General features: G+C 53.0%; 1 protein-coding gene across 3 annotated transcripts in view; it reads left to right on the forward strand.

The window, feature by feature from the left end:
- Positions 1 to 20,228, forward strand: part of PREX1 (phosphatidylinositol-3,4,5-trisphosphate dependent Rac exchange factor 1) — a 192,513-nt gene that overhangs the window by 152,112 nt on the left and 20,173 nt on the right. For all 3 annotated transcript variants that reach the window (XM_059896182.1, XM_059896185.1, XM_059896184.1), the window contains exons 16-26: positions 4,177 to 4,319; positions 6,028 to 6,120; positions 7,063 to 7,211; positions 8,949 to 9,034; positions 10,831 to 10,967; positions 11,666 to 11,777; positions 15,055 to 15,242; positions 15,532 to 15,693; positions 16,365 to 16,575; positions 17,016 to 17,292; positions 19,878 to 20,084. In XM_059896182.1, coding sequence (XP_059752165.1) covers positions 4,177 to 4,319; positions 6,028 to 6,120; positions 7,063 to 7,211; positions 8,949 to 9,034; positions 10,831 to 10,967; positions 11,666 to 11,777; positions 15,055 to 15,242; positions 15,532 to 15,693; positions 16,365 to 16,575; positions 17,016 to 17,292; positions 19,878 to 20,084 — 1,765 coding nt within the window. The remainder of the gene's footprint in view (positions 1 to 4,176; positions 4,320 to 6,027; positions 6,121 to 7,062; positions 7,212 to 8,948; positions 9,035 to 10,830; positions 10,968 to 11,665; positions 11,778 to 15,054; positions 15,243 to 15,531; positions 15,694 to 16,364; positions 16,576 to 17,015; positions 17,293 to 19,877; positions 20,085 to 20,228) is intronic.

Below are 20,228 nucleotides of genomic sequence, written 5' to 3' on the forward strand. Positions count from 1 at the left end.
GGAGAGGAGAGGAGAGGGGTCCATGGGGACAGACGACGGGCGGGTTGTGAGCATGAGAGGAAGGAGGCCGGGCGGGGCCTCGCCCCTCAGACGCCTCACTCCTCCCCGCACAGGGAGAAGCACCTAAGAGGGGAGAGAGGCGGACGGTCTGAGATGGTCCTGGGGCAGGAAGCTGGGGAGAGGGAGGGAGAAAATGGTTCCACTGACGCGATTTTCAGTTCACACAGAAGTGATACTCCGCGCGCCTGGCCTCCTCCTAAGAACTCTCCATGTAGTAATGACTTTTGTCCTTGGGACGATCGATCCTTTGATGTTGGTGTGAATGTCATCCCCGTCTGTAAACGAGGAATGGAAGCTCAGGCAGCTGGGACACTTGCTCAAGGTCACCTGACAAGGAGGGGCTGGGATTTGAATCCACGCAGGCTGGCGTCGCAGGCCACATGTCAGCCACTGAGCTCTGTGGCCTGTCCTTGCGGCCCCGGGGGAGCCCTGAGGCTCCCACCCTTTTGGGACGAGTGGACTTTGAAGCCCCACCGAGGAGCCTTTCTCCTGTTTCCAGAACACTCCCCAGGGCCCTGTCACTTGCAGTTTCTCTCGCCCAGGTGTCCCTACCTCCCTGCCTCGCCCCCTCACTTATTCAGTGTTCCTGCTCAATTCACGCCTCCCCAGCGAGGTCACCTGACCACCTGCTAGAATAGCTCCTCTCTTTCCTCACCCCCGGACCAGCTCAGATTCACTTTTCTTCCTGGAGCTGCTCTGTCCCTGCGAGGCTGATTCCACACCTCCGTCCGTCTTTGTGCATCCCGCCGTCTTCCAGAGGGTGCTTTCTGCGTGCAGGCACCGTGCTAGGCTCTGGGGACCCGGGTGAACACGATAGATGCAAGTCTTGCCCTCGTGTGCCTGTACGCGCGTGTGTGCGTGTGTGAATCACACGACAGTAAATAAGAACATTTTCTGGACTATTACGAGCATGTGAGGAGGACTTTGGCTCTTATTCCAGTGAGGTGGGCGTCCCGGGAGGGTTCTGAGCAGGGAAGGAAGGACGTGCCTGACTGGGCTTCTTACAGGTCCCCTCTGGCTGCGTGTGGAGAGCGTCTGTGAGGGTGAGGGCAGAAGCAGGGAGGCCAGGGGGAAGGCGGCCGTCATAGTCCAGAGGAGGGACCGCGCTGCTCGGATGCATGTGGTGGCAGCGGAGGCCTGAGACTCGGGAAGGGCTTCTGGCCATTCCTCCTCCCGGCATCTGCTCTGTGCTCCAGTTCAGGGGTTGGCAAACTCTGTCTGCAGAGGGTCAGACAGTAAATACCTTAGTCCTTGTAGGCCACACGGTCTCTGTCACAGCCCAGCTCTGCCCCTGTAGCCTAAAAGCAGCTACAGGGGATGTGTGAACAAGTGGGTGTGGCTCGGAGCCAGTAAAACTTTATTTAGAAAAACAAGTGTTCTACCCCTGGTCTAGCTGCTGGATTTACTCTCCCTTCGGCAGGGAGAGAGAGGCACCCCTGGGGTGACAGGTCATCGGATTTGCCCCCTGCCTCGTAGCCGGCAGGCCCGGTTCTGGGCCTGACTCGGCGGACTGCCGGCAAAGCCCTGCTCCTCCCCGGCCTCAGTTTCCCCGTCTTTCCCTTCCCATCTGAGCTCAGCGTGGCCACGGCTCTGTGGGGTTGGGACTCACTCTGGGGCAGGTTGGGAGCCCGGCAGCCTCGGTCATTCCCGAAAGCCGCTCTGTTCCCTGCGGGGGGCCCTCGCAGCTCCATCCCCCCCTTCCGTCAGCTGGGCAGAGCCTCTCATTTGTGGGTGAGAGTAATTAGGGGTCCACCCCAGCTACTATTTCGGGAAGGCGGCTGGCTGAGGACATCGTGGAGGGGGTGACCCCGGGCAACAGCACCACCCTCAGGGTCGCTCGGGGAGACAAACTGCAGGGCGTGGCCCTTGCTCCCTTGTTCCTGCCACGAACTCAAAAATAGGCTGAAAGGGGAAAGGGCCAGATCCTAGGGTTGTGGCCGCTGCAGAGTGCAGGTTAGGGTGCCCGGTGGAGCGTGGGGCGGGGCCTGTGTGGCGCCTCCCGTGGTGTCCGACCGGAGCGCCCGGGGCTCTGAGGTGTCCCCGGGGAGGGACCCAGAGACCAGCGGTCCAGCGCCTTAGGCACATACAGGGAACCTGAGGCTCACCATTTAATCCTTGCAGCCACCCCGGGAGGTTGGTGCTGTTATTATCCCCACAGATGAGGAACCTGAGGCTCAGAGAGGCTAAACGGCCGTGAAGTTGGGAGGGGCCGGGCAGGGATTTGAACGTGGATCTGTGCCCGTCTCACGAAGCCTGGCCAGTGGCCTCGACTGGAAGTTGGGAGTGGTTGGCTCTCACCTGGCTGAGCTCCCGGACTCCGGGATTCCAGATGTTTCCCCACATATTTCAGCCGAGACACGAGACACAACACGGTGCTTCCTCTTCCCACTCCCTGAGTCTTTTAGCCTCGTGTTTACAGTGGAGGGGAAGCCAGCCGGCCTCCTGGGGCCTGGCTCCCAGCTCTGGGGAAAGCAGCAATTTGTGTGTCTGTTGTCTCCAAGGAGGTAATAGAGGTGGCCTGAGAACGATGCTCACAAACAGCTAGCTGTCCCGGGAAAGGCAGGAGACAGGAAGGAAGGGCTCCTGATGCTTTTCATGTCACCAAAGGTCTTCGGGGATGGCGGGGACATCGTGAAGCTAAGGCAGCTACTTGTCCTTCTTTAGGGGGCCTGCTGACTTCAGACGACTGCCTCGATTTCTCCCCTTTATTTAATTTGTCCTCGCCCCCATCTATCAGGCCAGGCTGGGCAGTATGGTGAAGAGGAGGAACCTGGGCTCTGTGACCTTGGGCAGTTTATTTAGCTCCTCTGGGCTTCAGTCTTCCTATCTTTAAAAGGGGTGCAGCAGGTCCTTCTTTGTCTGCAGAGTAAGTGAACTTAAGCCTGTATCCCCGGCGTGCCCTGCACGAGAAGGTATTTAGTTAAATTGTAATCCACAGGGACCACATCACATGCTGGTTGTTACTGGTTCTTTTTATTCATTTTCCTGCCTTGTCTTAGAACAGAGGTCAGAAGACTTTTTCTGTAAAAGCCCAGCTAGTAAATATTTTAGATTTTGTGGACCATACAGTCTCTTGCAATTATTTAATTCATGTCATTGTGGCCCCAAAGCATCCCCAGACAATATGTAAATAAATGGGTGTGGCTGTGTCCCAATAAAACTTTATTTATAAAAAGCAGGAGTGGGCCACATTTGGCCCACAGGGACTGAGTGTGTTAGTTCCTGGTCTAAAGGGTTTCACTGTGGTCTGTTTCTGATTATCAGTGAGGGAGAGTTCCTTTTCATATAATTGTTGCCTGCTTAGATTTTCCCATATGTTAATTGCCCATTCATATCCTTTGCCCTTTTTTTTTTTTTTCCTTTGCCCTTTTATCTATGAGTTTCCCAGCTTTCTCTGGTTGATTTGTTGGAGTTTCCTGTATATTCTAGGTGTTTATTCTTTGTTGGTTTTAGACAGTACAGTTAGTTTGGAATCTGCAGCCTGCCTATGGCCTTCCTACTGAATGGAAGTCTTTAATTTTATCATAGTGCTTTTTGGGGGGTCTTGTATATGAACTCCTTTTCTGCTCTAGGGCAGAGATATTCTCCTGCATTTTGTTTGGTGAGCTTTAGCTTTTCTGTTCCTATTTAGGTCTTTAATCCAAAAGGAGTTTATTGTTACATATGGTATGAGGTAGGGATCCAGTTTTATTTTTTTTCCTGTGAGTCAGTTTTCCCTGTACCATCTGTGGAATACTCCACGTGATCGTTCATCATCCATCACATGCTGAGTTCCCATAAACAGTGTCCTCTGATGTGATTGCTGTTCTCTTCTGCTGGCTTTTAATCTGCTTCTGCTGTGGTTCCACACAGGTTTTGTTACCATGGCTTTGTAATATGCCTTTATAGCAGGTGGGGTGAGTTCAGATTTTTCAAGGGAAGTCAGAAAGCCAGGCTTTTATGTTGAATATCCTAATATGTTAGTATTGGCACAGGATTTTACTTAAAAGAGCACCGTGCTGGCCAAACCAAACTTGTCCAGGGGCTGGTTCCGGCCCGTGGCTGCCAGTTGGCAGGTGCTCCTGAAAGCTTCCCGTGTGAGCCTGACCTCACGCTTGCATGTCTGTGGGTTCACAGTGCTGGAGAAGAGCGAGTTCAAGGATGAGTCCCAGTACTTCCGTTTCCACGCAGACGAGGAGATGGAGGGAACCAGCAGCAAGAACAAACAGCTTCGCAGCGACTTCAAGCTGGTGGAGAACATTCTGGCCAAGCGCCTGCTGGTAGGAGCAGAGCTGCGCTGCCGCATCTTCCTTCCCAGACCCGCCTGCAGGCCCGGGAACTGGGCAGCCTTCAGGTTATGGCTGGAGAAGTTGCGGTCAACTTGGAATACCTGAGAGTACGGGGGATTCTAGGTGGTGGCTGGCAACACCGCCCAGAGGCCAGGTTGCTTTACTGGACAGACTACCCTCTTGACAGATGAGACTGGGCTCGCTGGGCTCCTTTTCTTTGCCTTCCCATCTCCCCTTGTCTGCCCCACAACCCAGCCTAGCCTTGTGCAGGGAGGATGGCCTCCTGAAATGACTCCTCCTGCACACCAAAACCTTGTGTCTTCTGGGCTGTCACCCTGCCCTTGTTCAGTTGCTGTAAATAGCCTTGCAGTTAAGGTAGAACATTTACCAGCCTGTTGAGATATTTTACTAGCCCAGCCCACCGAATCCTGTTTCTCTTCCACTGGCGAGCAGCAGCCTCCATCTTGAGGCCTGGCCCACAGCAGGCAACCGGGAGAGAGGCTTGGAGAGGTTAGGTCTCTTGTCATTGCCAGAGTTGAGGCCGAAGCCCACCTGATGGGAAGGCAGCTCCATTGACTTCTTTCCTATAGTACTTATGGGGGCTGCTGTTCCAATTCCCATTTATTGCACAGCAAAGCCCTCCAGTGCTCCCCATCACACTTAGGGTGAATCCAGTCTCTCACCGTGGCCTTCAAGACTCGTCATGCCTCTCCAGCTTCATCTCCTGTGCTCTCCCCTTCCTCATCCCACCCACCCCAGCCACTCCAGCCACCCTGATCTTCTTTCTTATCCTCCAGTACCTTGGAGCCTGACTCAGGACCTTTGCACATGCTGTGCCCTCCACCTGAAGCACTTTCTCCACCCTTTAGAAACTTCTGTTCCTCACTTCATTCAGGTCTCAGCTCAGATATCACCTTCTCTGGCCCCGCTGCCACACCACGTCCTGTCCCTTTAAGTCATTTGTTTTAATTCAAACGACATACACCCCCTGCACCACATTCTATAGTTCTTTATTTGTTTGTAGTCTGTCTCCCCCAGTAGATAGTCAGCTGCACGAGGGCAGGAACTGTCTGTCTTGTTCAGTGCTGTTTCCAGAACGGTAAAGTACCTGGCCCATATAATAGGCAGCAGCTCAGCAAATATTTATTGAACGAATAAATGCATTTCCCTGTATCCCCTCCACCACTGACCCCCCCGAACCCACCAACCTGCCTGTCATCCTGTGATGGGGAGGGACAGCTCCTCCCTAAACCCCCTTCCTGTCCCCAAGTTCTTGGTGGCTGGATTCCTTTGGATCTATTTTATTCATTAAGTCAGTAGGTTGTTATTGAGCACCTACTGTATGCCAGCAGATGGGGAGACAGTGGTGCATAAATAAGGAGGCTCTGTCCTCAGGTTGGGGAGAGGAAGGGGAGACAGGCAATGAAAAGTAAACAAATACGTGTGGTCAGCACCAGGCTGAAGCATGAGCCCCAGTGGCGGGTCTTCACGTGACAGATACGTATTGAGCATCTTCTGCGTCCTGGGTGCTGCTAGTGTTTAAATCCATCCTGCCGCACCCCACCCCCCAATCTGTACCCTGAGTAGATCTGGGGCACGAGGAGCTGGCAGGATCACGGTTCTCACCATGGGGGCCAAGGTGGGGTTGGCTCCAGGCCCCCCTCCCTGCCTCACCATCTCTGTTGCCTCGGACCCTCAGATCCTGCCCCAGGAGGACGACTATGGCTTCGACATCGAGGAGAAGAACAAGGCCGTGGTGGTGAAGTCGGTCCAGGGGGGCTCGCTGGCAGAGGTGAGGCCGCTCAGAGGGGCCACCCTGGCTCGGGCTGGGTGCGGATGGGAAAGTGGGGCATCTCTCCTCGTTTCTTGAGGCAGGCCAGCTCAGAAAGCCCTGGGATGTCAGTGGTCCCTCCTTGTTCATTGCCCTGGTGGGGAAACTGAGTGTGGGGCGGTCTTGTCTGCAGAGCCCACGGCTTGGGGCTGCCCTCCCAGCATGTGCCACCAGCTCCCTCTGCTGGCCTTATGGGGTGGTGCATGAAAACGACCCGAGGGTCTGAATCAGCTCCGATTATGGAAAAAATATCCAGGGTTGCTGTGACATGGATACAAGGTCTGGAGGAGGACAGCCAAGGATTCAGCCCCGGGTCCTCTCAGCTGTTCGCAGGGGGTGTGCAGGTGGGTGGGAGAGAGGCACCTGCCGCTTTGTCCAGGGGCTCTGGTTGCTTCCTCGTAGCGATTAGCAATGTGTACGGCTGCAAGTAGCCACATGCCTCACAGTGGCAGGAACCGTGGGGGTTCATTTTTCTAATAACGTAAGCAGTGAGAAAGAGGTGGTTGTGTCTTGGTTCGGGGTCGATGCCTCTTTGACTTTCCTGGCCAAGCCCTCGTGGTCACAAGGTGGCTGCCCCGGGTCCACGCCTCGTGTCCTCACTCGGCTGGGCGGGAAGCACGGGCGGACTGACAGCTCCTCCTCAGGGGAAAAGCGTCTTTCCCGTTAGCGCCCCCTGTAGGCCTCCCTCCATAGCTCGTTGGCCAGAACGGGTCTCCCCAGCCCCCTAACCGCTTACCACAGAGGGGAGCGGGGTTGCCCCAGGGGGCTCCCGCTGGTTGTGCTTGGTGCCTGGTGCCGGCTCTGTGCTGCCTGAATGCGTTCAAGGCTCCTTAGCGAGGAGGAGAAGGGAGGGGAGGGGGCCAGTTAGCTGGTGCGCTTGTCTCCCGCTCCACCGCCGCCCAGATGGCCGGCCTGCAGGTGGGGAGGAAGATCTACTCGGTCAACGAGGACCTGGTGCTCCTGCGGCCGTTCGCAGAGGTGGAGTCCGTCCTCAGCCAGGCCTCCTGCTCCCGCCGCCCGCTGCGCCTCCTGGTAGCCACCAAGGCCAAAGAGTGAGTGTCCCCCCAGGTGGGGTGTCTGGTGACCTTCCTCTCAGGTTGAGGAGTTGCCCGAGTCCTAGGGGTGTTGGTGGGGGCCCGAGCCGTCCCGCTTCCCCGTGGTTCGGGCTCCTTCTGCAGGCACGTGACACAGTGCTGCTGCCTCTGTTCAGTCGACAGATGTTCGAGCGCCTGCTCTGTGCCCACTGGTGTTTCAGGCTCTGAGGATGCAGCCCCGTCTGGATAGATTCATTTCTACCCTCGTAGATCTCAGTCTGTTTGGAGGGTAGAGCAGGAGACAGACAAAAACAAAGCAGAAAAGTAAGAGACATACTGAGCCAGGGAGTTCAGGTAGTAGTGAGTGTGGACCAATATATAAAGCTGGGACGGGAGACGGGCGTGGGGAGGGGTGGTGGTCAGGGAGATGCCACTGAGAACTGAGGTGAAGACCTGAAGGAGGTAAGGGAGCGAGTCAAGGGGACTTCCGGAGGAGGAGGGTTCCAGGCAGAGGAGACAGCGAGTGCAAAGGCCCTGGGGTGGAACTGTGGCTGGTGTGTTTGAAGAACAATGAGGAAGCTGATGGGGCTGGAAGAGAGTGAATGAGAAAGAGGGGTGGGCAGTGAGGTCAGCCAGACCCTATAGGGCCTGTGCCCACGGTAAGGACCATGGAACCACTGGAAGGTTCTGAGCAGAGGGGCGGCATGATCTGATGTAGGTTCTGGCCGAATCTCTCTGGCTGCAGGTGGAGACTAGATTGTCAGGGGCAGAGGTAGAAGCAGGGGGAGTGGTAAGGAGGCTGGTGGCCCAGCCCCACGTGGCAATGGTGGCAGCAGCTCAGCATTTATTCGTTCAATAAGGAACGAATGGTGGGGTGGTGAGAAGCGGTCGGGTACCAGATATAGGTACAGGGAGAAGCATTTTCTATTTTATAACCTGTGGATTTGGTTTTCACTTCTCCCTTCTATTTAAGGCAGATGCTCTCTGTTTTCTATTGATGAGAGTGATGGAAAGTTTTAAATAGGATTATTTCAGTAAAAAGACATGTCAATTTAAGGAAAATGATTGATAGTTTGGTTGGTATGTAGAAGTGGCAGAAATCACCAAGGTGGAACGTTCCCGCTTCAAGTTCCAGAAATACCTGGGGTTTGAGAACAGGCTCTCAAGACGACTTTATCTGGCAGGTGGGGATGATCCAAGGCCCAATGTAGGGGGCACGCCCTTGGTAGGGAAGCCCCTGGATTAATGACACCTGCTGTATGACCCTGGGCAGGTGTTGCCTACTCTGCCCTGGTGACCCACTGCAGAATGGCCAACACCTGGGCCTTCAAATCATGCTCTCTGGGGGACACATGGGCATTTTTCTAGAGTCAGCATCAAGATGTGCTGGGTCAGTTGTCACTCTCCCAAATCTGTGATTATTGAATAAAATGTTCACTGGCCAAGGTGCTGGTCTGGCTGCCACGAGGCCTCCTCTCACCAAGAGAATGATGGAGAGGGGGTAGGACGGTGATTGGGAATTTCTGTGCATGGACTGAATCTCCAGGGGTGGGCCAGCTGGTTCTGATCAATCAAAGATCCTGCTGCCGTGGACTTTGGTTAGACGAGGTTTCTCTATACATTTGGACAGCGTGGTGCTGCTGCTATTTGGGGTTTGATTTCCCAAAAGCCTGTGGGGCAGGGGCTCCCAGGGTGGCCTCCTGGGCTGTCGGGAGTGGTACTGCTTTACCTTATGGTTGCTTTTGCTTCGTGCAGGATCATCAAAGTCCCTGATCGTCCAGAGGCTCTGTGCTTCCAGATCCGTGGAGCTGCCCCACCGTACGTCTATGCTGTGGGGAGAGGTGAGCGGGAGCCTAAGAGGTGGAGAGGGGAGCTTTGGGAGGTGGGTCTGTGTGTGTGTGGAAGGAGTTCAGAGGCGCCCAAACCATTACCTCCAGGCCTGTGCCTCTTAGTGCACCATTAGCACTTACCTTCTTTGCTTGAAGCCAAGGCTTGCAAACGCTTGTGGAGGGGGGTCAGGCAGTTACAAATGGGCAACTAAAAGGAAGGCACTAGGGAGTGGTGAGGACTATGGCAAAGTGAGAAAAATACATGTTCACTCAAAAAGGGGCAGTTTTTCTTCAGCTGAAACTCATTATTGCCAGGCAGGAATGTGGACCTCCTCCTGCCAGGTTTGATTTTTTTAAAGAAACCAGAAATAGGAATTTTGGCCACACTTCTGTGGCCAGATAGATCCAGCCCATAGGCCAGCAGTTTGAGACCTCTGATTTCTTATTGCCTTCTCCTTGTGTGCTGTTTAAGAGGTTACTCTGTCCAGGAGATGAAACCAAATTGACCTGAAATACGGGGTTCCCAGCCCTTTTTGCATCTGAGGGCCCTGTTTTTAAAGTTCAAACATTCATTGCCCACTCTTGTGGTCATGGCTGTACTTTTAATATGTATTGATCGAAAATGCATGTCACGATAGAAAGCTACTGAGAATTTGTTAATATCTTAAAGTAGGTTTTAATTTTATTTATCCCTAAAGCAGTGGTTCTCAACTGGGGGCAGTTTCACTCTGCAGAGACATCTGACAATGTCTGGAGACATCTTTGGTTGTTATAACTTGGGTGCGGGCGCTACTGACATCTCATGGGTAGAGACCAGGGATGGTGCTAAACATCCTACAGTGCCCAGGACAGCTCCCCACAACAGAGAATTATGCAGCCCAGAATGTCAGTAGTGTTGAGGTGAGAAACCCTGCCTTAGAGCAGAATAGGTGTTTATAGGCAAATTAGGCAAAAATAGTAAGACAGCTGATATTTCTTGAGTCCTTACTAAGAGCCAGGCACGGGGCTAAATGATTAACATGTTTCAACTCACCAAATCTCTCAAGAACCCTATGAGTAGATATTATTAGTGTCTTCATTTTACAGATGAGGCAGCCAAGGCACAGAGAGGTTATGGAACTTGCCTGAGGTCACACACTTGGTCAATGACAGAGCCAGAATTTGAACCCAGGCTCCTGGGGTCCAGGCCTGTACTTGTCCCCATCACACCACGCAGGCCTGATGTTTTCCTGTGTACGAAGCTTGACATTCACTTGCATTTCTAGACCCTTCATATTAACCACACAAAACCCTGGGGTCCAAGCCCTGCAGTTTGGGAGTTGTGGTATAGCTGAGAAAACATGCCCTTAGAGTCTGGTAGACCTGGGTTCGAAACCTGCCTTATCCTAGGCACGTGACCTTGAGAGAGTCACTTTGCCTCTCCGAGCCTCTCTCTCCCTGTCTGCAAAATGGGGCTGATCCTGGCCCCAGTATCATGGGTTGTAGTGGGACTTTAAAGGAGATGAAGCTCTAGAGTGAAACGTTGCTGGGTTCAAGTCCAGCCCCCCTTGCTGCGTGACCTTGGGCTAGCTGCTACTTCTCTGAACCTCAGTCTCTTCTTCTGCAAAATGGGAATGCCAGTCCCTGTCCTGCCCACTGGCATGGGGTGGAGAGTGGCTGCAGGGTGCGGGGGATGGAGGTGGCGTTTGGGGGAGTTGGGGTGGCGGGTGGGGTGGGGGACAGGTTCATCTGTTTACTTGCCCTTGCCTGGCACTGCCCCACGCTCTCTTCGCCTGGCATCCAGCCTCGAGCACTCTTGTCCCCCTTAGGCTCTGAGGCTGCGGCCGCAGGCCTCTGTGCTGGCCAGTGCATCCTGAAGGTCAACGGCAACAACGTGATGAACGATGGAGCCCCAGAGGTCCTAGAGCACTTCCAGGCTTTCCGGAGCCGCCGAGAAGAGGCCCTGGTGAGCCACCCAGCAGCTAAGGGGATCAGGGAAGCCCTGCTCGTTGGGGTAGGGGCTGAGGACCACGTCCCCTTCTCTGGGGAAAAGCCTGAAGGCACCACAGCGTTTTAGGTGGGGCGGGGTGGGGCTGCCTACCTGGCAGGGCTGAGCTGGGCTTGGGCTCTAGGACCCCTCTGCTTCCTAAACCTCATGGCCTCAGTTTTCACAGCTGTGAAATGGGTGTGATAAGACCCTCTTTTCTTACCACATGGGCACGTTGGGCAAATAGTCACATCAGCGGTAAAAAACTGATGTTATACTTGGGTTGGGGACCAGAGTTCTGTGGAGGGTGATCCTCGTTGATTCATTTAATAAGTGTTTATTGAGCACCTGCTGTGTGCCTGGCATGTTTCGAGGCCCTGGGGCCACGGGAGAGACAAGGTTTCTGCTCCCATGGAGCTGACTTACATTTTCTAAGGCTCCTCCTTCCCTGGCTTCTGTGTGGAGCATAGACTATAGACAGTGAGGGCTGAGTGTGACTGCAGGTCCCTCAGGAAGGTTCCAGAGTGAAGTCTGGGAGGGCTTTCTGAAGGTGGTGTCACCGACAGGCTAAAAGCCTGAGCTTTTGGAGTTAGGGAACAGTGTGCACCTTGGCCCCTTCCCTTCCTCCCTGGGCTCCTGGCGTCGTGGCCGCCCCTCTTACTCTACTCCCTGCACAGGGCCTGTACCAGTGGGTCTACCACACCCACGAGGATGCCCAGGAGGCCCGGGAGGCCCCCAGCGAGGACCCTAGTGGCGAGGGGGCCCGAGAGGAAGACCAGTCCAACTCAGGTAACAGGACAGGTGGGCCGTGTGACGGAGATGCCAGCAGGGACCGGGTCCTCCTCTGTGTCCACACTCCTCCCGATCCCATCCAGTCCATCCCGACGCCACGGGTTCTGTGTTAGTCTCTGACTGCTGCTGTAACAAAGTACCGCAAACCTGATGGTTTAAAACAACACACGTTTATTATGTTACAGTTCTGGAGGTCAGGAGTCCGAAATGAGACTCACCAGGCTATAATCAAGGTGTCAGCAGGGCTGCATTCCTTTCTGTGGCTCTATGGGAGAATCCATTCACTTGCCTGTTTCAGGTTCTAGAAGCTTGGCTCGTGGCCCCCCTTCCTCCATCTTCAGAGCCAGCAGTGTTGGCCTGCGTCCTTCTCACACTGCCATCTCCCTAATTCTAACTCTCCTGATTCCATCTTCCCCATTTAAGAACCCTTGTGATTACACTGGGTTCACCTGGATCATCTGGAATAATCTTACCGTAAAGTCAGCTGATTAACAACCCTATTTCCAGCTGCAACCCTAATTCCTCTTTGCCAGGTAACATAGCGTACGCACGGGGCCCAGGGATGGGATGTGGGTATTTTTTTAGGGATCGTTATTCTTTTTCTTTTAATATTTTGTTGCAGTGTTTTGTTTTGTTTTATAAATTTAGTTATTTTATTTTTGACTGTATTGGGTCTTCATTGCTGCACACGGGCTTTCTCTAGTTGTGGTGAGCGGGGGCTACTCTTCATTGTGGTGCGCGGGCTTCTCATTGCGGTGGCTTCTCTTGTTGTGGAGCACGGGCTCTAGGCACGCAGGCTTCAGTAGTTGTGGCTCGTGGACTCTAGAGCGCAGGCCCAGTAGTTGTGGTGCACGGACTTAGTTTCTCCACACACAGCATGTGGGATCTTCCCGGAGCAGGGCTCGAACCTGTGTCCCCTGCATTGGCAGGCAGATTCTTAACCACTGCGCCACCAAGGAAGCCCCAGGGGCTGTTATTCTGTCCACCACGAGCTCCCATGTTTTTCTCTCTGCCCAGCCTCAGCCCTGGACCCCCAGACCTGTCATTCTACCTGACATCCCCAGATGTCTAACAGGCATCATGGCCAAAATTGAACTCCTGACCTTCCTCTGAAGCCTGTTGCTCCCCTCAGGGTCCCCTCTCCATCCTTCCAGATTCTCAGGCCCCAAACTCAGAGTTCTCCCTGACTGTTCTTTCTCCTGTATCCCGCCACCTTGCTTCCAGCATCCAGGCTCATTGCCTGTACCTTCCCCTTGCAACCAGAATCACCACCTCCATCGCTGCCTGGTCCGAGCCACCATCGTTTCTCACCAGGACTATTGTAGTAGCCTGCTCACTCTTCTCCCTGCCCTGCCTTACCTCTCCTCCTATAGGCTAGTCTCAAAAAATAGAACAGAACCTTCCAGTGGCTTCCACCCTATGCAGGGCAAAGACCAAGTCCTCGTCATGGTCTTCCAGGCCCAGCCTTGCTCCCCAGCCTCACCTCTCGTCGCTTCCCCACTTGCCCTCGCTGCTCCATCCACTCCAGCCTCTTGTTCTTAAATACCAAATGGACTCCTGCCCCAGGGCCTTTGCACTTGCAGTTCCCTCCGCCTGGAATGCTTTCCCCCTGAGTACTTCTTACCTCATGCTCTTCACCTCACTCAGCTCTCTGCTCAAATGTCACCTCCTCAGAGAGGCCACCTTGAGTGCTGTAATTAAATAAGCCCTTTCTGTCCCTCAGTGTCTCCTTATCCTGTTTTATTTTTCTTCACCATGTGTATTAGTTGACATATATCATACAGTTATTTATTGCTTTCCTCTGTTTTCCCCACTAGTGTAAGCTCCCCGAGGGCAGGGATTTTGTTTGTTTTATTCCTTGCTGTATGCTCCGAGCCTTGAACTGTGCCTGGCGCATAGTAGGCGCTGAGTGAATACTTGTAGTTTGAATAATAGCCCCTCCTCTCCGGTTGCTTCTCTGGACTCTGCCCCGTACTTCTGCTGGGCTGGGGGTGGGGGCAGACGCCATGGGTAGACCAGGGGCTTTGGGTGCCTTTGTGTCCAACAGCTCTGGGCTCCTGGCTGCTGACTTTGGGGTCAAAAAAGAACCAGGGTTTATGGGGTTGGCTGGGGAGCTGTCCCACGCTGCTGAAACACCCACAGCCTGGCAGAGGGGTCCTAAAGGGGACAGGCTGATGGGGAGGGGGGAGAGGCCAGCTGGCAGCTGTGAGCTCAGTTTGTGCCCCTCTGAGAGGAAAGGGCTGTGGCCCTCCTTCCCCAACATGTGGGCGACCCCTGATGATGACCGTAAACCACGCTGAGAGGAGCTGGCAGTTTCTACTCTTCTGTTCAACAAGTAGAAGCACCTACTATGTGCCAGGTTCTGTTCTAGGAGCTGGGGAGACACGAGTAAGCAAGGCAGACAGGGTCCCTGCCCTCAGGACACTGATGTGAGGGGAGCCAGACAATGAACAAAAGAACGAAAAAACTGACAAGTGGCGACACAGTATGAGGGTGAGGGGAGAAAGAGTGATGGGGTGTGTGTTGAGAGGTCCTCTTTGGAGCAGGTGGGGAGGAAAGCAGTTCACTCCAATAAAGTGTCTACTTTCTCCTTAGATACATCACTACCTAGCTGTGTGGCTCTGAGGAGTCACAGCCTCTCTGGGCCCATATTAATCAGAACTGAAACTGAGCTACATAAAAACATTGGCTCAGCAAACTAAAAGGTCTGAGTAGGGTCAACAAGCTTCAGGTCTGGCTCAATCCAGCACTTTATATAGTGAGGAGGCTCTTTCTTTTTCTCCAGTTCTCAGCTCTGCTCCCTCTGTGTTGGTTTCCCTCTTACATGCTGTTTTTCCCACCTGGTGGCTCTAGTAACTTGGAATCCAGTTGAAAAAGAGAATGTCCCCTTCTCTTTGTAGATCCAACAAAAGTGCCAGACTTTACTCTCATTGACTCAGCTTGGGTCACATGCTCACTCCTGAACCAATCACTATGAATAGAGGAAATCAAACATGCTGATTGGCCAGGCCTTTGCCTCTGGGGGAGGGTATGGTTGGGGGGGGGCCTTTTCTGAGCCACATAGACTGAGAAAGGGGCTCAAGAGTAGATTCCTAGAAGGAAAATCTTCTAGAACAAGAGGTGAATGATAGCGGGCTGGCAAAAATGAACAGAGCTGCAGCACTTTAGTCCCCCCATCTGTCCAACACAAGCCATCTGCGGTGCTGGGTCAGGAGGCTGGCTTGGTGTGGGGTGGTGTCCCCTCCTCAGGGTTGCCTGTCCCTCTGGCTTCCAGCCTTCCCCCTGCTGTCCCTGGGTCCCCAGCTGAGCCTGCACGAGGACAGCGCTGTGGTCAGCCTGACGGTGGACAACGTGCACCTGGAGCATGGTGTGGTGTACGAGTACGTGAGCACAGCAGGCATCAAGTGCCACGTGCTGGAGAAGATCGTGGAGCCCCGTGGCTGCTTCCGCCTCACTGCCAAGGTCTTGCTGGGTGCTGCCCTGCCCTGGGGGTGGGGCAGCCTGATTCCCATGTCCTCAGAGTTAGCCTGGAGCCCTGCATCCTAGTTCCTCCCCCTCCACTTGGTAGCTGTGGGGCTTAGGAGACTGACTTGTTATCTCTTAGCCTCAGTTTACTCATCTGCTAAATGGGCCAGTAATAGAGCTGACCTCACACATGTATTATGAGGCATATAGTAGTCACCCCAGATAAACCCGTTAAGACCCTCCCAGGTGCACAGCGAGTGCTCAGTAGCTGTTAATATTTCTGCAGATCCTTGAGGCCTTTGCCACCGATGACAGTGTCTTTGTGCAGAACTGTGGGCGGCTTATGGCCCTGAGCAACAACATAAGGACCATGTCCCACTATGAGTTCCGCAACATCTGTGACACCAAGCTGGAGAGCATCAGCCAGAGGATCGCCTTATACCAGGAGGTGCCTGCACCCTACAGGGTCTCAACTCGGGGTATTTTGGTCGTAAATGTCAAAACCCAACCCAATTTAGCTTAAACAAACAGGAGAATTTATTGGTTTATATTACTGAAGCGTCCAGAGGTGAGCTTCAGGCATGGTTGTATCCAGGCACTCAAACAACTATCACACTATTACAAGAACGGGGCCTCTCTCTTTCTCTTGACTTTATTTTCCTGTATTGGCTTCGCTCTCAGGCAGGTCCTTTTTGTGTGGTGACAAAATGGCCCCCAATGGCTCTAGCCTTAGCAACCCCAGTAGAAAAGGAACTCGAAGAGAGCTTTCGTTGGCTTGGCTTGGGTCCCTTGCCTAGACCTGTACCAGTGTCTGCAAGGATGGGGAGGTAGCCTTACCTGAACCTCACAGACTGTGGGTCAGGGAGAGATGTTCCTCAAGGTCAGTTCAGGTGCAGCCAAAATGGAGAGGTACTTGGAGGCCTCACGTTTCTCCAGGCCTCCCCTGAAATCTGGGTCCAGTAAAAGGCACTGCAGGGCAATTTACTTTTCCATTTGGAACTATTGGCATTTTGTCCAATTTTGGATTGTCTGACCTAGGCCAGGATAAAGTGGGTACTGGTGGTGGGCCAGAATTTCCAGACCCCTGTATCACGACTCCATGTCCCCCACCTTTCTCAGTTTGCAGCTCAGCTAAAGAGCAGGGTCAGCCCGCCCTTCAAACAAGCACCCCTGGAACCCCATCCGCTGTGTGGCCTGGACTTTTGCCCCACCAATTGCCACGTCAACCTCATGGAAGTGTCCTACCCCAAGACTACTCCCTCGGTTGGCAGGTCCTTCAGCATCCGCTTTGGTCGCAAACCCTCCCTCATCGGCCTTGACCCAGAGCAAGGTAACTGTGTGTCTGTCAAAAACTGTGTCCAGATCTCACACTACGGATACTTACAGAAGCATGTCTGAAGGCCAGCAGTCCAGAGCTGGAATGATAGCTCCACGGTCATCAGGGATCCAGGCTCCTTCTATCTTTCTGTGCCACCATCTCTAGATGTTGCTTTTATCCTGAAGGATGCCTCATGGTATATAGAATAGCTGCTGGAGGACCAGCCATCATGTCTACATTCCAGGCAGGAAAAAGATCACAGTAGTTAAAAGCATATTAGCACCAAACCGAAACTTTCTTATGGAAGTAATTTAATGTATTAAAAGAATGTTTAAAAGAGAAATCTCTCTCATTGATTGAGATCCTTAAAATGAGTTTGTATACCTCTGTCTAAGGGGCTTGTGGGTGTCTGGGGGCTGTTTCCAAGTGAACTCTCCCTCCCTCCACTGTAGGTCACCTGAACCCCATGTCCTACACCCAACACTGCATCACCACCATGGCTGCCCCATCCTGGAAGTGCCTACCTGCTGCAGATGGGGACCCCCAAAGCCAGGGTCCCAACGACAGCAGCTTTGGGTCAGCCAATGGAACCCTTGGCCAGGAGGACCGGGGTTTGAGCTTCCTACTCAAGCAGGAGGACCGTGAGATCCAGGATGCCTACCTGCAGCTCTTTACCAGACTGGATGTGGCCCTGAAGGAGATGAAGCAATATGTTACCCAGATCAACAGGTGAGCCCCGGGCCCAGGAGGGAATGGCCCGAGTGTCAGGGTCAGGATTTCTCAATATCAGCGGCCTCAACATTTTGGGTAGGATCATTCTTCGGAGTTGGGGGCTGTCCTGTACATTATAGGCTATTAGTGGTATCCCTGGCTTCTACCCACTAGATGCCAGTAGCACCCCTTTCCCCAGTTGTGACAATCACAAATGTCTTCAGACCTTGTCAAATGCCCTCTGCGGGGCAAAATCTCCCCTGACTGAGAACCACTGATCTAATGAGAGGATGGATGTAGGCGGCATCATCAGTAGAGGCTAAAACTATTTGTTGAGAGGTTTGGGGGGGACTTTATCATTTTAATGTTGCAGAAAGAGAGACGGCTAGATGTGATGTCGCTTTTGGTGCGAAGCAGCAGGACACACACACCGCACCACCTACAAAGCGTTCTTGCCAACACAAGTCGCACCGTTCTCTGATCAAGGTTCTAGGTCTCACTACTCAGCTAGAGGACTGGGTTTTAAGGGAGGGTGAAATGCCACCTCAGGGACGCAGTTGGCTAAATCCAGAGGGTGGGTGATTCTAGATGACAAATGACCCAGTTTCTTTAACAAATAAATGATTGGAGGGGAAGCAGGTACAGGGAGGGGGAGGAGGAACTGTTAGGGAAGGGACTTGAGAGACACATCAACCAAATACAGTGTCTGGACCAGGTTCGGGTTCTGTTTCTAACATACCATCTGTGAGAAGACACTTTGGGGAGCATCAGGGATCCCGTGGACTGGGAACCAGATGGTATTATGGAATGACTGATTTTGTTAGGTGTGGTAATAGTGACTCGTTATGTTTACAACAGTGTTTCTCAGCCTCAGTACTGTTGACATTTTGGGCCCGATAATTCTTTGTTGTGGGGTACTTAGTGGCATTCCTGGCCTCTACTCCTTTGATGCCAGTAGCTAGCCCACCCCTCCCCGCCCTGCTTCAGTTGTGACAACTAAAAATGTCTCTGGACGTTGCTAAATGTTTGCGCCTGAGGAAACTTGCTAAATTCCTAACCGTTTCCTGGGGTGGAGGAGTGGGGGACAGAAAGCACCCTTAGTTGAGAACCGTTGCTTTAAAAATAAATCCTTATGTGCTAGAGACACATATGGAAGTGTTTATAGGGGAAATTATATGATATATCTTAGGTTTGTTTTAAACACTCCAGAAAAAGAAAAAGCAACAGAAAAGATGGAGGAAAGAAAAATGGATCCTGAGTTGCCACTGTTGAAGCTGGCAGCTGGGTACCTGGGGTCCATCATACTGGTCCCTCTCCTTTTGTGTATGATAGAAATTGTCAATGAGAATAGGAAAAATAATGTAGTGTCTGGAGGCAGGAGGCCTGGGTTTGATCCTGGCCCTGCCACTTATTAGCTGTGTGACCTTAGGCAAGTCACTTAACCTCTCTGAGCCTTGATGGTCTCACCTGTTAAAACGGGGCTAATCATAATACTGACCTCATTGAGATGTAGTGGGATTATATCAGCCAGGGTTTACTGATCACTTACAAGGCCTTACAAGGCACCAGACACTCTTCTAAGCACTTTACATATTTTAACTCCCTTAATCTTTACAGCAGCTTAGGACATAGATAGTGATATTACTCCAGATGAGGAAACTGAGTCTCAGAGAGGTTTAATAATTAGCTTTAGGTCTCTGAACTAGGAAATGGTAGCATCGGGATTTGAACCTGGGGTCTGTCTGTCTTAAAAACCTATAGTCTTAACAATTATACTCTATGCCAGGGATTGACACACTAGGGCCTATGGGCCAAATCCAGCCCACTGCTTTTTTTTAAAAAAAATAAAGATTTATTGGAACACAGCGCATTTCTTTACATGTTGTCTATGGTGCTGTCACAGTACAGCAGCAGAGTTGAGTGTATAGTTGTAACAGACCATATGGCCCTTATAGACCACGTTTCCCAGTTGCCTTCTTTTCTCTGGAGCCTGTGTATCTTGGCTGTGAAATAGAGTATCCATATGTCACGCCCCCTACAGGAGGGACAATGTATACGCATCTGCAGAGTTGCTGGTGGGATTTTCTTTCTTATTAATTAATTAATTAATTTATTTATTTTTGGCTGTGTTGGGTCTTCGTTGCTGCGCACGGGCTTTCTCTAGTTGCGGCGAGCGGGGGCTACTCTTCGTTGCGGTGCGCAGGCTTCTCATCGCGGTGGCTTCTCTTGTTGCAGAGCACGGGCTCTAGGTGTGCAGGCTTCAGTAGTCGTGGCATAAGGGCTCAGTAGTTGTGGCTCGCGGGCTCTAGAGCGCAGGCTCAGTAGTTGTGGTGCACGGGCTTAGTTGCTCCGCAGCATGTGGGATTTTCCCGGACCAGGGCTCGAACCCGTGTCCCCTGCATTGGCAGGCGGATTCTTAACCACTGCGCCACCAGGGAAGCCCTGCTGGTGGGATTTTCAGGGAAGGGACGCAGAGCATTTGACGGCTCCCTCTGCTTAGAATCAAAGGTGAGGCCTGAGGTCAGAGCCTTGCCTGGGGCCTCCATGGAGGCAAGTGACGCCACGGGCCTCTGCCTTTAAGTTCAAAGTCTTTGCTCCTGCAGGCTGCTGTCCACCATCACGGAGCCCACCTCGGGTGGGTCCTGCGATCCGCCCTTGGCCGAGGAGGCCTCATCCCCCCAGCTGGTCAGCGAAGAGAGCGAGATGGACAGGACCGACCACGGGGGCAGCAAGAAAGTGTGCTTCAAGGTGTCTGAGGAGGATCAGGAGGACTCGGGTCATGACACCATGAGCTACCGGGACTCCTACAGGTGGGGGCAAGCTGGGGGGGTCTCGGGGGGTTTGGTGTGAATGGCCAGTGGCACAGTTGAGGCCCCCGCCGTGGGAAAGAATCAGAGGACATTTCCCAGGAAGCAGTGGGATGGGGCGCTGTTGCCTAGCCACGTGGTTCTGGG

This window comes from Balaenoptera ricei, chromosome 15, assembly GCF_028023285.1.
Source record: "Balaenoptera ricei isolate mBalRic1 chromosome 15, mBalRic1.hap2, whole genome shotgun sequence".
Taxonomy (NCBI): domain Eukaryota; kingdom Metazoa; phylum Chordata; class Mammalia; order Artiodactyla; family Balaenopteridae; genus Balaenoptera; species Balaenoptera ricei.